Source organism: Diaphorina citri, unplaced genomic scaffold (genome assembly GCF_000475195.1).
Source record: "Diaphorina citri unplaced genomic scaffold, Diaci psyllid genome assembly version 1.1 scaffold3686, whole genome shotgun sequence".
Classification (NCBI taxonomy): domain Eukaryota; kingdom Metazoa; phylum Arthropoda; class Insecta; order Hemiptera; family Psyllidae; genus Diaphorina; species Diaphorina citri.
The window spans coordinates 1-15,496 of record NW_007381086.1 but is presented as its reverse complement, the minus strand read 5'-3'; the positions used below and the strand labels follow the sequence as shown (position 1 = coordinate 15,496).

Here is a 15,496-nt window from a genome sequence, read left to right as displayed (position 1 = left end):
CAAGCACAGCTTGTTCCTCACAAGCCCTTGTTATGAAAACATTTAGGAGAAATCTATCTTAGCCGTGTCGAAAATGTGTGGCTTTCTCTAGCAGTTTTCACATTAATCATGGGATGTAATGTTGTTTAGGTGTTTTTCAAAATTTTCATTTTTCTCCTCAAAATTGCTTTTCTGTCTCTCCACTCCTACATCACCCTTACATGTGTTTCTTTAAACCACCTTTGTTGTTTTTCTTCGTATGCTTTTTTTTCTCCTTTTGAAAAAGGTTACATCATCAACTTTTCCCAACCTCCATTTATAAATAAGGTAAGTATGTTTTCGAGTTAACCATTTCAGATACACCTTTGTTGTGGCGTCGTTGGTGATTTACAGTGAGCGAAGCTCTCTATTTTTTATCTACCGAAGTTTAAGTATGCTCAGTTATGAAAATAAGTCCGGTTATAAGTATTTTTAGTAAAATATACGAGTCAAAGAATGAAAGAATTTTCCAAAGTTGCAGACCTGAATGAGAAACAATAATTTGCTAAGTATTGTCACTTTAGAAACGTCACAAGTACTGCAGGAAGTCACGAGAAATATTAAGCGAGAAAATGAGTTGAAAACAAGAATGAAAAGAGCGCGAAAAACAAGTGTAAACAAACGCAGAACATCTTCAGGCTGTAAATTACTTTAAAAGGCAAAGTTTGAGAACATAGTACCTATTCCCTCACTCGAACTTACATAAAATTTGGCAAAGGAGGAAGCTGTACAGTAGATTTATAACAAATACATAATTATTACCCATGTACGAGTACTTATTATAGGTTTCAAAACAAAACTTAGTTCCTTACCTGCCACCGCACCTGTAGGTGTAGGGAATTTAAAAAGTAGGGATATTGAAACCCAATTAAACGTGTTGGTTGGATAGTTAAAGAAGATGGCCTTTTATCTATAGATTTATTTTATACCTAGAGTCAAGAAAAGCTTGTAGGCACATTAAATTACAATAAGTTTTACAGGCAATAAAAGTTAAAAAAAACTTGCCTAGAACTATTTACATTCCTTCTGAAACTGTTTCTAGACTTGAACTTTTTCCTGTCATATTGCAGCTTTCACTTTGGAAAATCTCTTCTCTTCCTGCCGAACCCCCTGGTAGTTGCACAGGAAGCTGCGTAGACAATAATGCGGAAGCAATGTGCTTTTTTGCTCCCACTGAATTCAAGAATAATGAGATCTTATAACGAGCTACTAACTGCTTGTTCTGTGTATTTTACTTCGTCTGTTGCGAGCAAACAACATTAAAAGGAAAATGAATGAAAACGCTACATAAAGTATAGCAGATGTTCTTACCTAGTGGAATTCTCTCATGATCTGCTTTATGTAGTCGAGGGGTGGCCTTCCAACTGTATTAGTCCCTTCTATCATCCCCTCTATTACTCTCGCAGTTATTATTCTAGTAAAAAAAAACCTTTTGTCTTCACATCACATCAGCCCATGTGTCCCAGTGGTTTTCACGAAGTAGATAGGGACCTACCGATATTCAGTTACATATTGTGAAAATAATAGCTAACAAAGCTCTTTCTTCCTACTCAAACAATCAATCGATCTACTTATTAATTTGGTGGATGTGCCACATGTATATTATTGAATATTTTGACTATAATGTGAGCTGCACCTATGCACTATGGTAAAGCGGTCTTTTCTTGATAATATGCACTCTAGTGGAAATCCAGTTTTTACACTAACTCCGCCACTGGTACGTCGTCAGTGCGTAATTAGGTATGACTTGGGTTTGTACATTAGTTGCCTGGATTATGAACATACGGGTTATGGGATCGGTAGTTATGTGTGCGGAATATATATGACGAATTCCCCGTGGTGGCGATGTGCTCTTACCCATTATCGAAAATCGCGAGTTGAATTCCCATATGGTAAACCTATTTCCTATAGGTTTATGCACTCTAGTGGAAATCCAGTTTTTACACTAACTCCGCCACTGGTACGTCGTCAGTGCCGTTACATTACATTCCATTTCACCGGTTAAATGATTTTATTAGATATCGGTACCGTTCATAAACAAAATAATAAAACTGAACATTCGAGGGAAATAAATAGCAGCACTGAAGTTTTTTTTTTCTTCCTGAATCGATGAAGGAAATCTGAGAGAAGTAAACAAAATTATAAAACTTTGTATATGTACCTTTTTTTATATTATATAATGTAGACAAATATTATTCACTCAATATTTATTTTGTGTGAATCTATAGCAAAGATAGATAAAACGATGCTCGTAAAAATATTATAGACAAACCCCAGTGGTGTAGTGGATAGCGCGGTGGACGTCGAATTTGGAGGTTGGTGGTTGAAGTTCAAGACAAGGCGAAATACCTAATTAGCGAGGAGTACCTACTATAAGTTGAGAAGGACTTTGATGCTTGGCGATCCTCAAATGCTCTATGTTAAATATTAGTATTTGACGTGGTACATCGCTTCTCAGTCTTTTGGTTTTGGCTAAGGTCATCGTGTAGGTTCTTTTCAAAGAAAATAAAGGAGGAAAGAATAATAAAAAAAGGTTATAACTTAGGTTCAAGGGAAACAGACGGTTTTTCCTTCTTTGAACACATACACAGAAGAACCTGTAGGTAAACTTTCTGAACGGTCCCTAATCCTTAACCGTCTAAATTTTGAATGAGATGAAATATCACAAAAAATACGAGCAACATCTACAGATCTGCAAGCGGTCAAATCCAGTAACAAAAACACATTCTAGGTATCTCCGAACAAAGATTAGAACATTTGGGAAACAAAATAATTGGAAGCAAAAAAAGAGGGTACACGTACGAAACTTTTGCCACAAGAGTTAGCAAATAATGGTGCTTGAAGTAAATAGGATTAGAATGGATAGCACCACGCGTATCTATGGAATATACTGATACATACAAAGGTACACATACATAGTATACTACATACATAACTTACATAGGTAATACAAGTAACTTTCTGGGAAGGGACTTTTTTTTAGTAGGTAAGTACCAAACTGCTGGTAGTATATAAACAAGGTATAGGCATGCATTTCGAGCATAAAAAGATTAGATTTAAAAATAAAAGGGGAAATTATTTGTTAGTTTGAAAACCAACTCTTCCAAATTTTACTAAAAATAAATATAAAATGATTTTCCACGAGGCACACATCTTTCTAGCTTACCATTTATTACCAAGCAGAAAGTAGTAGAACAAAAGACAAGGTTTGAAGGAAGATTAAGCCGGGACGCAGGAGCTACTCACTCCGCTGGCAATATCAAAGGAATATTATCAAAAGCTATTAATTATTTCACAAACTTGAAATCACTTTGTGTTCATTTATCTAGAAGAGAATCGTAAATGATGGAGCTGTTTCAAAGGGATTATAATTTTATTAGTGTTCGGCAAACAGCGAAAAGTAAGTATCTGAAACAAAATTTCAAAGATATTGCAAACTTCTTCGTCTCTATGAATTTCCTGTCTATTATTTTGCTCCCGACGTAATTAAGCCTAGGTTGATTGCCTCCTGAACTCCTGATACTAGCAGGATCAATGCCTGATACTAAAGAACTTGTAATTAATCTTATTTACTACTTACTTCAAATATTATTCAGATAATTTCTAGGAAAATGGCTATCTTCTTTAGAAAGGGACAATATTATAATTTTTTACCATATAGGTACGTCAATATCGGGAGCAACAGCCCAAAGAATCCCAGAATGTTGAAGTGAAAGATTCTAAATGCCAAACGCTTCAGAATGATTTTCACGAGACATATTCCTCTTCTGATTTCAGATCTCCCCTTCGGTACCCCAGTCCGTGCAAGCCGTCGGCGGCCATGACATCCTCCCTCGGCCCAGGATCGGCAAGTTGACCAGGATGTGATCACCCAGTATGGACGGGGAGCACCGCATCATACTCAACGTAGGAGGCATCCGCTACGAAACGTACAAGGCGACACTGAAGAAGATTCCGGCCACGAGACTCTCGCGCCTGACAGAAGCGCTGGCCAATTACGACCCCATCCTTAACGAATACTTCTTCGACCGCCACCCTGGTGTATTTGCTCAAATATTAAACTACTATAGGTGAGTTTTCTTGGATTAACTTTAGCTACATACATTTTTTTTTAAAGAAAGCTATAATGTTAATTTTGCTCCTTGAGGAAATATGTGTTCCGTTACAGTTTCCTTGGATTAGACCACAGGTCTTTGAGAAAATATGTAAGAGAAGATGGCTCCATTTCATTGAAGACCCAATTCCCTCTGTAGCTACTGATTTTGGACTTTGGCGTATAAAATAATGTGGGTTAGAGTTGTATATTTCTCCTCCGAAATTCTAAATAAACAGGTAAGGAGATAGAGTTATAGGAGGAGGCATTCACTTCAGAATACGCGAGGGTAGATTAGGTTGCTTAAAAAAGTTATTCAGCCGACTGCCCTTAATCAAACTCCAACTTGGGCCATTTACATTTTATTACGTACTGCATATAGCGTGCGCCTTTCAAAACTTTACCCCTAAACGTATCTTTTAGTTGGAAGAGGCGAGATTGAATATCTAACGAGGTATACGGAATATGATACAGGAATCTTCTGCATTCTGAAGATCATAGGGGCAAATATGAAGCGTATTAAACTAAGTAGATTAGTTCTCAAAGCTGACTTTACTCATGTGAGATTAGTTCCTGAATGAAGTTTTTGAAAATAATCCGCAATGCACGTGGTGGAGTGGATACTGTTTCTAACTTTCTATATTGGATTTTTTATACATATTAGCAATTTACTAGAAGAGGAAATAATAATAGTGCTTATATTCTGTTCGCATAGGACTGAAAAGTCCCTTTACTCCAGCAGTAGGCTACTACTAAAAAAAAAAGTTGTACCACACCATTGTACAAGTATAGCTGTTATAAGTGGATACATAAGACCTACAAGACTTTGTCAAAGTAGTGATCAGTCTATAGCTGTACAAAAAGGAAGGTACAGACAGCCTTATTGCAAGCAGTAACAGAACGTATAGCACTCTTATAGCAGACAACGCTGAAAGAAACCTTTCAAACCACATCAAAAGAACCAACGAACAAAGGCCTGTTGTAGACTTCATATTTTTCAAAAGAAAGGCTCATTTTGTCGGGAAAGAACATTTTATATTATTTTGCGCTAGACAATGGCGGGATTTTGAGGATGGCATTTATAGTACAGAAAATGTATGGATTGGACTGAGGATGTATTCTGAATTGTAAGTAGGTATCGAGATGACTAATGATACCAGGCATTTTACTAGAAACCCTTTAACTGTGCCATCACAGTGTACGCGCTAGACAATGGCGGGATTTTGAGGATGGCATTTATAGTACAGAAAATGTATGGATTGGACTGAGGATGTATTCTGAATTGTAAGTACCAAGATGACTAATGATACCAGGCATTTTACTAGAAACCCTTTAACCCTGCCATCACAGTGTACATGTGTGGGGGGTATAAATATAGGAAGAGGAAAGCTTCCCAGAGAAGCTTCGAGCGTAAAAAGAGTACTTTAATCTTTGTTAATAAACTGTTCTTATTTATTAAGCGCGGAGGTTTCCTTATGCATAAAGTGAAACATTTAAAGGAGGAACTGGCATTTCCGTTTATGAAGAAAGAAGTGCTCGTTTAATTTTTTTCATAGTTGTTTTTCAGATTTCCAGCTTCTTTTAACTGAGAATTTTAAAGTAAAGAGACAGAAAGTTGAGAAAGGAGGAAAAATTGAGAAAATATTATAGAGAAATGAAATATGTATGTAGTATTAGAAAAGTATGATTCTAAGTAGTGCCTTATTTATACTGTCAGTTTGGACCCAGAAGTCCCATTATGCTGACAGTACCTAAAGGAGAAAAATTGTACTCGTATTTCGAAAATATTTCCACGGTTTACTTTCTGGTGTTGTGTTGACCCAACCACACAGCACCTAAATGTATAATAGTGTCTCTTTTCGTTCTTCTGCTGAGGGACATACCACCGGATGAGCACGCTACGACACAGACAAGTCCAAGTAGCAGTTGTTTCATTGCTACGAACTGAAAGCGATGAAGAAACATTAATAAAATTACTGCATTGCTGAATTTAGAATGTCTTGAAGCTTCCATCTTGGCCTTGTTTTCCCAGAGAAGCTTCGAGCGTAAAAAGAGTACTTTAATCTTTGTTAATAAACTGTTCTTATTTATTAAGCGCGGAGGTTTCCTTATGAATAAAGTGAAACATTTAAAGGAGGAACTGGCATTTCCGTTTATAAAGAAAGAAGTGCTCGTTTAATTTTTTCATAGTTGTTTTTCAGATTTCCAGCTTCTTTTAACTGAGAATTTTAAAGTAAAGAGAAAGAGAGTTGGGAAAGGAGGAAAATTTGAGAAAATATTATAGAGAAATGAAATAGGTATGTATGTATTAGAAAAGTATGATTCTAAGTAGTGCCTTATTTATACTGTCAGTTTGGACCCAGAAGTCCCATTATGCTGACAGTACCTAAAGGAGAAAAATTGTAGGTACTCGTATTTCGAAAATATTTCCACGGTATACTTTCTGGTGTTGTGTTGACCCAATTTTTGTGGACTACATACCAAATTTCAAGTCTCTGGCTCATACCGTTCCTGAGATATTATTGAATTACACCGAAAACCGCCAAAAAGCGATCGAAATGCCGCCAAGCGTTGCATTGATCTTAACCAAAAGTTTCGTGTCTCATCCTTGTCACATTTGACAGTTGCATACCAAATTTCAAGTCCCTAGTTCTTACCGTTCTCGAGATATCTTGTTTACAGAGAGACAGACACACACACGGACCAATGGCTGAAACTTTGTATTTAGGCTCTTAGGGACCTCAAAACGTGTTCCACACAGCACCTAAATGTATAATAGTGTCTCTTTTCGTTCTTCTGCTGAGGGACATACCACCGGATGAGCACGCTACGACACAGACAAGTCCAAGTAGCAGTTGTTTCATTGCTACGAACTGAAAGCGATGAAGAGACATTAATAAAATTACTGCATTGAATTTAGAATATCTTGAAGCTTCCATCTTGGCCTTGTCTGGTTTCCAAGTTGACTGATGCTTGGAGGGTAATTATTTCCAACAGCTTTACTACACAAGAGGGAAAACATTAATAATGTTCAACAAGGGAAAACTGCTGTAAAGAGTACAAATGAGTAGTTCTCCCGAGTAGTAAAAACTGCAATAAAGTATAAAATTGAGTACACCGCTCGTATTTTTTCCCATCCCGATGTTAATTCCGCTATAAATTCCACTTTTTTTCCCGCATAAATTCCCATCTTCTCGGTATAAAGTCCCATTGTGAGAGCTCGTAATTAGGTATGACTTGGGTTTGTACATTAGTTGCCTGGATTATGAACATACGGGTTATGGGATCGGTAGTTATGTGTGCGGAATATATATGACGAATTCCCCGTGGTGGCGATGTGCTCTTACCCATTATCGAAAATCGCGAGTTGAATTCCCATATGGTAAACCTATTTCCTATAGGTTTTTTAACCAACTTGTTAATGCTCATGCTTAACTAAAACTATTCATATTGTGATGGAAATTACCAAGTAGGTAATACCAAAAATAGAAGAATATCAAGGGTACTACTTACATACCTAATAGGTACATACCTACATACTCGTATCTCCTTCACAAAAGACTTGTAGTTTGTAGTACATTTCCTCCTCTTGCTAGGCAAATATCATGTCAGATGGAGTATAAAATTTCATTATTGGTTAGCCTGTCTGTCTGCTCTGCTTTTTCCAGAAATCCAATTTATTATATTCTGTCACTTGACGTTGACTTCATCAGACACAGTAGGTATAGATACAAGACAAGACAAGTATAAGTGTCCACAATGTTTAGTCTAGGCCTAGGCGGTTCTATTCTGTCCCCCCCCCCTCTATTTTCTATATCAATTGGTTCAAATTTTTCTGATGCATTAGGAAAACGCAATAATGTTGGGTTAGTTATGTACCTAATGTGCTCTTGTATATCGGGTATTATGCTTCACCAGGCCGAAGTTTATTGAAGCAAACCACTTGGGTGTATTAATCGCCACAATAATTGTCCGCTTTGATAGAACATACCTGACCGGGATGAAAACTGGACGTGATATACGGATGTGGGATTACGGGCGAGCTCGTTCCCCCTTGTGTCGTTCGGTAAAAAAATCGTGTCATGTGTAGTATGAACACTCTCATGCAAATTTTATTACATTGCCTACACGCATGTTTTGTGTCCTGCGGGAAAAAATCGTGTCGTGGGAACACTTGTCCTTGGGGTAATAAAATCGTGTCGTTTGTATGGGGAACACTCTCATTCAAATTACATTGTCTACCAACAGGACATTAATTTGTGTCTTTCGGAAAAATATCGTGTCGTGTGTATAGTGGCAACACATTTAAAGTACATCGTCTGCAGGACGTTCGGGAAAAAATCGGATGAAACTCACGGCAAGTGCGAATGAGGTCAGAGAGGAGAGAAAAAAGGAACTGTTTGTTCAATGAAGAAAGGTGATAAAACAAGAGAGTGGACCAGGAGGTGAATAAGAGGGAAGAAGGAGATGGACGAAAAAGAAGATCAAAGGAGAGATGAAGGGAGGCAACTGCTTTAAAAATAAGGGTTTAAAAGCATTGAAGATTGAAATATATGTAGGCAGGTATAGCTATACCTACCCAAATAGGTATACACTATACTTAGTTCTTTATTGAGTCTCTCGACGGAGGTAATAGGACAAGGATAGTTCCCTGATTATTTCAACAGTTTAATAGTGCGCCGCTTTATTGGGTATAAAACGTTTTATTGGGTTTAAAAATTCAATTTCTATGTGCAATAAATACTCATACCCATGTTGGAGGGGGTAGTATAAATAAATAATTAAACGTGAAATCCGAAGAGAAAACATAGCCAAGTTGAAACTGAGAGAAGGATGAAGGAATTAAGATACATAAGGCACGAAAAACTGGGAATGCAGACTTGGCCTTTATTTTCTGACCTCACCACTTTTATAGGCCGACATTTTTGGATAGGAACTTGGCCTTTTTTTTCACATTTGTGTTTTTGTGGGGGATAATATGTTTATCTCATAAAAAATGCATGTAGGTACATCTCAATATCAATCTCCTGTTAATGTTAAATTGCTAGATGGACAAGACAAAAATCTTCTCAATTTGGGGGGCATCAAACCCGGACCTTCTGCATAGCAAATAAGCGCAGGCCATGGATTAACCACACTCCTAAATTGATTCGATTACGGAACGATAAGACCTTAGCAGTTACAGTTCCCTCTATCAAACTTCTTTAAAAGAAAGTGTAATCCCTAATTTCCTACATAGGAATATGTAACCGAATGCGAAATGAAAATTACGGATAATATTATGTTGAATCACCAGGAAAAATTCTAATGTGAATTCAGAACGTCTCTAACGTTCCCTTGTTTTCGAGTTGAATATTAGGCAGGTAAAGTATGTTGGTAGGTACCTAAGGTATCTACTTGGGTAGGGATGTACAAAAAGTATACGTAAATGTAAAAATAAAAGCTTTTAGATACCTACGTTATGAGAGACAGTGAGACACCTGTCAAAATTTTCTCATCATGAAAAAAAGGGGGAAAAACCGCGAATTAAATGAGAAAGCTTTCATTCAAATGCCATGTGTAATGTACCTAGACATGGTAAAGCTTTTTGAATGCAGTTTTTTTAACCCCATGTTGCATTCAGCTTCACTTTTTTTCAACGTCTTCAACAGACGTTGAAAAGAGTTAATGTTAACCACATTATGATGGGAACATTTTGTGTAGGTTTTCCTTTGCAGTATACCTATATGGTGTTCTAGGACCTTACACTCCTTACAGAGGTTATACTTACCTAGTTACCTAAATAAAACACCCTAAGAAAGGTATTACCTATTAATGTAGGTATACAATAGGTACATACTAGTAGAGACCTCACTCAGATTCTTTTGCCTAAGCTGACACGTATATGTACGCAATACGCATAAATGCAATTCACGTGTAACGAAATAGAAAAGGAGGTACCTCGTGTAATTACTTACTTCTATCTGTGATTCCACGGACGCACACCAATCTTTTCTACCTATCTTGAGCTAGTATGGTTCACATTTTTTCCGGATCTATTGCCATCTCTTGCCTGCTTGCCTTGATGATCCCATCTTCCTGTCAAGAGAAGATAGGTACCAAAAATGAAATGAAAGAATGTTTTTTCTTCCTATGAAATATTACACAAATTTAAATTTTAAATGGCACGTCTTCAACAGACGTTGAAAAGAGTTAATGTTAACCACATTATGATGGGAACATTTTGTGTAGGTTTTCCTTTGCAGTATACCTATGGTGTTCTAGGACCTTACACTCCTTACAGAGGTTATACTTACCTGGTTACCTAAATAAAACACCCTAAGAAAGGTATTACCTATTAATGTAGGTAAATACTAGTAGAGACCTCACTCAGATTCTTTTGCCTAAGCTGACACGTATATGTACGCAATACGCATAAATGCAATTCACGTGTATCGAAATAGAAAAGAAGGTAGGTACCTCGTGTAATTACTTACTTCTATCTGTGATTCCACGGATGCACACCAATCTTTTCTACCTATCTTGAGCTTAGTATGGTTCACATTTTTCCGGATCTATTGCCATCTCTTGCCTGCTTGCCTTGATGATCCCATCTTCCTGTCAAGAGAAGATACCAAAAATGAAATGAAAGAATGTTTTTTCTTCCTATGAAATATTACACAAACATCACCTGATCTAAGTTCACACTTCCACATTTATCGCAAGTATTCACGTGGCTTTAGTCGCCAAAAAATCGTTTCGATTTTTGTTTACCTTGTTTATACTGCCAGCATAGGACTAAAAAGTCCCAGAACCGAAAGTACGCAATATAAAATTTCCGAGAATTTGACACCCTGAAAATTTGAACAGATTCCAAAACATCCTCGTGGCTTTGTGTTAGATTTCCCGTGCAACGTGTTCTGGCACTAAAAACTGACCATCGAAAATTTGACCCGATTACATTATCTACTTTCCTTCCTATAGGATAAGGAAAGTAAAAATGTGTTACGCTCAGACCGTCGTGTCGGAACGTGCGGAAAAGCTTCAGACCTAGGTCTCTCAGACGGTCTGACAGACTCAGTTCGGAAGTTGTCTGTTCGGGGGATATACGGTATGTTTGTCTGTTTCTCCGATATAGCTCCATAAAATAAACTACATATTTTGGTGCTTTTTTGCATCTACATAATTATGTTACACTCGTATTGTTAGCAGTTTTAGCACACACAAAAAAGCTCTAATTCTTGTCACAGAAAATCCTGGACGGACAGACGAGACGGGACAATTATTACTATAAAGGGCATAAAGGGCAATATAAACATAGAGAATAAAAATCTGGTGTGAACATCACACGACTTTCCTTATCCTATTGAATTATGCTTAGTTGGGCGTTGTTCTATTGTAACTTTTACAATATCTCTAACCGTTTAATCAGTATCGCTGAAAACCGCCAAAAAGCGGTCAAATTACTGCCAACCGCAGCACCTATCTTAACCAAACGTTTTGTGTTGCATCCTTGTCTTGTTTGTGGACTACATACCAAATTTCAAGTCTCTGGCTCATACCGTTCCTGAGATATTATTGAATTACACCGAAAACCGCCAAAAAGCGGTCGAAATGCCGCCAAGCGTTGCATCGATCTTAACCAAAAGTTTCGTGTCTCATCCTTGTCATATTTGACAGACCAAATTTCAAGTCCCTAGCTCTTACCGTTCTCGAGATATCTTGTTTACAGACAGACACACACACGGACCAATGGCTGAAACTTTGTATTTAGGCTCTTAGGGACCTCAAAACGTTTTCTGGCACTAAAAACTGACCACCGAAAATTTGACCCGATTACATTACTTTCCTTCCTATAGGATAAGGAAAGTAAAAATGTGTTACGCTCAGACCGTCGTGTTGGAACGTGTGGAAAAGCTTCAGACCTAGGTCTCTCAGACGGTCTGACAGACTCAGTTCGGAAGTTGTCTGTTCGGGGGATATACGGTATGTTTGTCTGTTTCTCCGATATAGCTCCCTAAAATAAACTACATATTTTGGTGCTTTTTTGCATCTATATATGTTACACTCGTATTGTTGGCAGTTGGCAGTTTTAGCACACAAGTACTATAACCCCACTTTGCTTTCAGGACTGGAAAACTTCATTACCCGACAAATGTATGCGGACCACTGTTTGAGGAGGAGCTAGAATTTTGGGGCCTGGACTCGAACCAAGTAGAGCCTTGCTGCTGGTCAACGTACAGCATTCATCGTGATACGCAGGTAATGACAGTTTTTATCAATGAAATAAATAATGAATGAGTTGTAAGTTGCAGGACTGTAGGGAGTAGTAAATCTAGCAGTGTAAATTTTCATTTGGCCACATGTCTGTGATAACAGCTGATATATTCACCATTTAAAACCAAGGCTATCAGTATTTTTATAATCACGTGTCTTATGTCTTGTGTAATATTTATGTATACTGTACGTAGATATGATAATGTTATATCAGTTTTATAATGTCATAGGTGAAAGTGTTACATTAGGTAGGTACACTGGCGTTTATAGGTGCTATTTGTGCCCATTTGTATTCATCCTTCGGTAGCTCAGTTGGTAGAGCGGTGGACTGTAGTATTCTGAAGTATTGAAATCCATAGGTCGCTGGTTCAAATCCGGCCCGAAGGAACAAATTTTTTCTACAATTTTCATTTTTTTTTTTTTTTTAATACAGGCACCTACTAATATGGAACTACCTAAGAGCTACATGTCAACGATAGATAACGAAATGTACATTGTTTTCATAATTATCATTTTATGACATTTTAATGCAAACAAAGTAATAATTATGAGGCTTATCTGGGCTATAAATTTTAGAAACCTTAAAAAAGGTATAAAAAGCCAAGTGCTGACGTCATTTTGGATCATAAAACTAGTAGATAGAGTCTTATCTTTTAATAACGGCCAAATGGTTATAGACCTAAAAATAATAATAGGCACATAGGCAGGTACCGAACATTTTTCGCTATAACCCGTTTTGTAAGTAAATCTTCCTGATGGTCAAAATCAACAGAAAGAGCACCCTGAAAGTCCCTGAATCCTGATGATCTGTTTTATAAAATTTCATTTAATTTTGTTATTCCCGTGATGTTATTTTCTATTACATTTTATTAATATCAGGACATGGAATGTGCAAAATCTCCACCATTTTTCGCTATAACCCGTTTTGTAAGTAAATCTTCCTGATGGTCAAAATCAACAGAAAGAGCACCCTGAAAGTCCCTGAATCCTGAACTGTTTTAAAATTTCATTTAATTATGTTATTTCCGTGATGTTATTTTCTATTACATTTTATTAATATCAGGACATGGAATGTGCAAAATCTCCATTTCATGTTTTCATAGTCATGACAGTTAAATGCATTATAGAAATTTAAAATTAAATAAGTATAATAAATAGAATGCGGGGGAGAGACTCTGCCGAAAATTCGCTTGCGGGTTGAAGAGATCATACTGAGAATAAAATGAAATATGTTTCACTCTGGTAAAAAATGTAAAATTGAAAACAAACCGAATTTACAAACATAAAAAAGGGATTTCAAAAATCCGTAGTGAAAAAAAGTCCGGATAATAAGGGGCATTAGTATTAGTTGCAAAGTATTATGTTTCACTCTGGTAAAAAATGTAAAATTGAAAACAAACCGAATTTACAAACATAAAAAAGGGATTTCAAAAATCCGTAGTGAAAAAAAAAGTCCGGATAATAAGGGGCATTAGTATTAGTTGCAAAGTATTATACAGATATGTCAGAGAGCATCCAATTGTACAAACATAAAAAAGGGATTTCAAAAATCCGTAGTGAAAAAAAAAGTCCGGATAATAAGGGGCATTAGTATTAGTTGCAAAGTATTAGACAGATATGTCAGAGAGCATCCAATTATAGAACAAAAACTTGGCATATTAGTTGACCCTAAAAGTAAGTATATGAACACTAACTCGGCAGTGGTTATGGGAACCCTATTTGGTGCTTCCAACTTGGACCAGCCACTCACTATCAAGTATACCTGTCAGGTCTGATAGTGTGTGTGCTCATCAGTTATCAGGTAGAACTGACAGGCGAACCTAATCAGGTTTACCTGTCAGGTCCACCTGATAGTGAGTGGCTGACCATAGAAGAAGTTTTTTTTATGTAATCTAGTAACTAGTTTTATAAATTTAATATGTACACAAGTAGTGTCACTTCAATTCCCAATGTGTTCTTGTTTCATTTCAGACTACCTTAGCAATTCTGGACAAGCTAGACATAGATGCTGAGAAGCCTACAGAAGAGGAAATAGCTCGCATGTTTGGTTATGAGGATGCGTATCTAGAAGACTCCTTGAACGCCTGGCAAAGGTTGAAGCCCAAAGTTTGGTCCCTGTTTGATGAACCCTATTCTTCCCTTGGTGCTAAGGTAAGAATATTTGTTTCGACATTGCTATTTTCTTCTGAAGTCTTTCACCCATACCTATACATTTTCATTTATTATAAAAGTTGATGGTACCTAATTTATTATTATCACAATACAATTACTATCCATCCATCCATCCATCCATCTAAAATGTATTCAATCAAGCTCATTCTTGATTACAGCGATGGTACAGAATACCTATGTAGGTAATTTGAAAGTATCAACTAGAGAGAAGGAAGACAGGATAGGAGAAAGCCAGCCGTTCCGAGAACGAACATTATCCCATCAGGATAAAATCCGTCCCGGGCGGGAATCGAACCCGCGGCCTAGCGCTTACAAGGCAGACGCATTACCAACTAAGCTAACTAGGCTGGCGGTACCTAATTTAATAGCATCACAATACAATTACTATCCATCCATCTAAAATGTATTCAATCAAGCTCATTCTTGATTACAGCGATGGTACAGAATACCTATACAGTATAACTATACATACAATCTCCTTCCGGCTTTCTAGCAGCTGTTATGAACACTCTGTTTGTGTACTAAGGTAGACTGACTTGTATTTCCTTTTCTTTACCTCCTAATCATTATTATTTGTAAAGGTGTATCAACACATAGTCGAACGGCCGTGGATCGATGTCGACTGAACCGTCCACACTGTCTCGACAACATACAAGATTCGTCTCGTCGATCGACGCCCGGTCGACTAAGTTTGGAGGTTTGGACACACTTTAATACTGATTGAACTATAGTATAAGAGAGGGTCCGTTTTACAAATTTTTGGTGCCCCTCTGGAAAAATCTGCAAAAATATCTCAAAGAAATGGGTCAAAAAAGTTACACATATGTACATAAAAAAAAACTGATTCCAAAATTGAACTTTCAAAGGTCCAAAATTGAACATGACCAATAGGTGTGAATATTAGCTTTTGTTTTATTTTTCCATGTTTATTTTTAGCACTTTTCATGCTTTGATGAA

General features: G+C 37.0%; 1 protein-coding gene and 1 non-coding gene across 2 annotated transcripts; both read left to right on the top strand.

Moving 5' to 3' along the window:
• Positions 1 to 3,798: 3,798 nt before the first annotated feature.
• On the top strand, positions 3,799 to 14,597 carry LOC103520491 (potassium voltage-gated channel protein Shaw-like; the record flags this gene model as incomplete). Its single annotated transcript, XM_008485587.3, has 3 exons — positions 3,799 to 4,088; positions 12,220 to 12,352; positions 14,339 to 14,597. Coding segments are annotated over exons 1-3 (586 nt in total), but the record flags the coding sequence as incomplete, so codon positions are not given.
• Positions 12,665 to 12,754, top strand: Trnay-gua. The gene is given in 2 exon segments: positions 12,665 to 12,701; positions 12,719 to 12,754. It is a non-coding gene; the product is annotated as a tRNA-Tyr (tRNA).
• Positions 14,598 to 15,496: the final 899 nt, after the last annotated feature.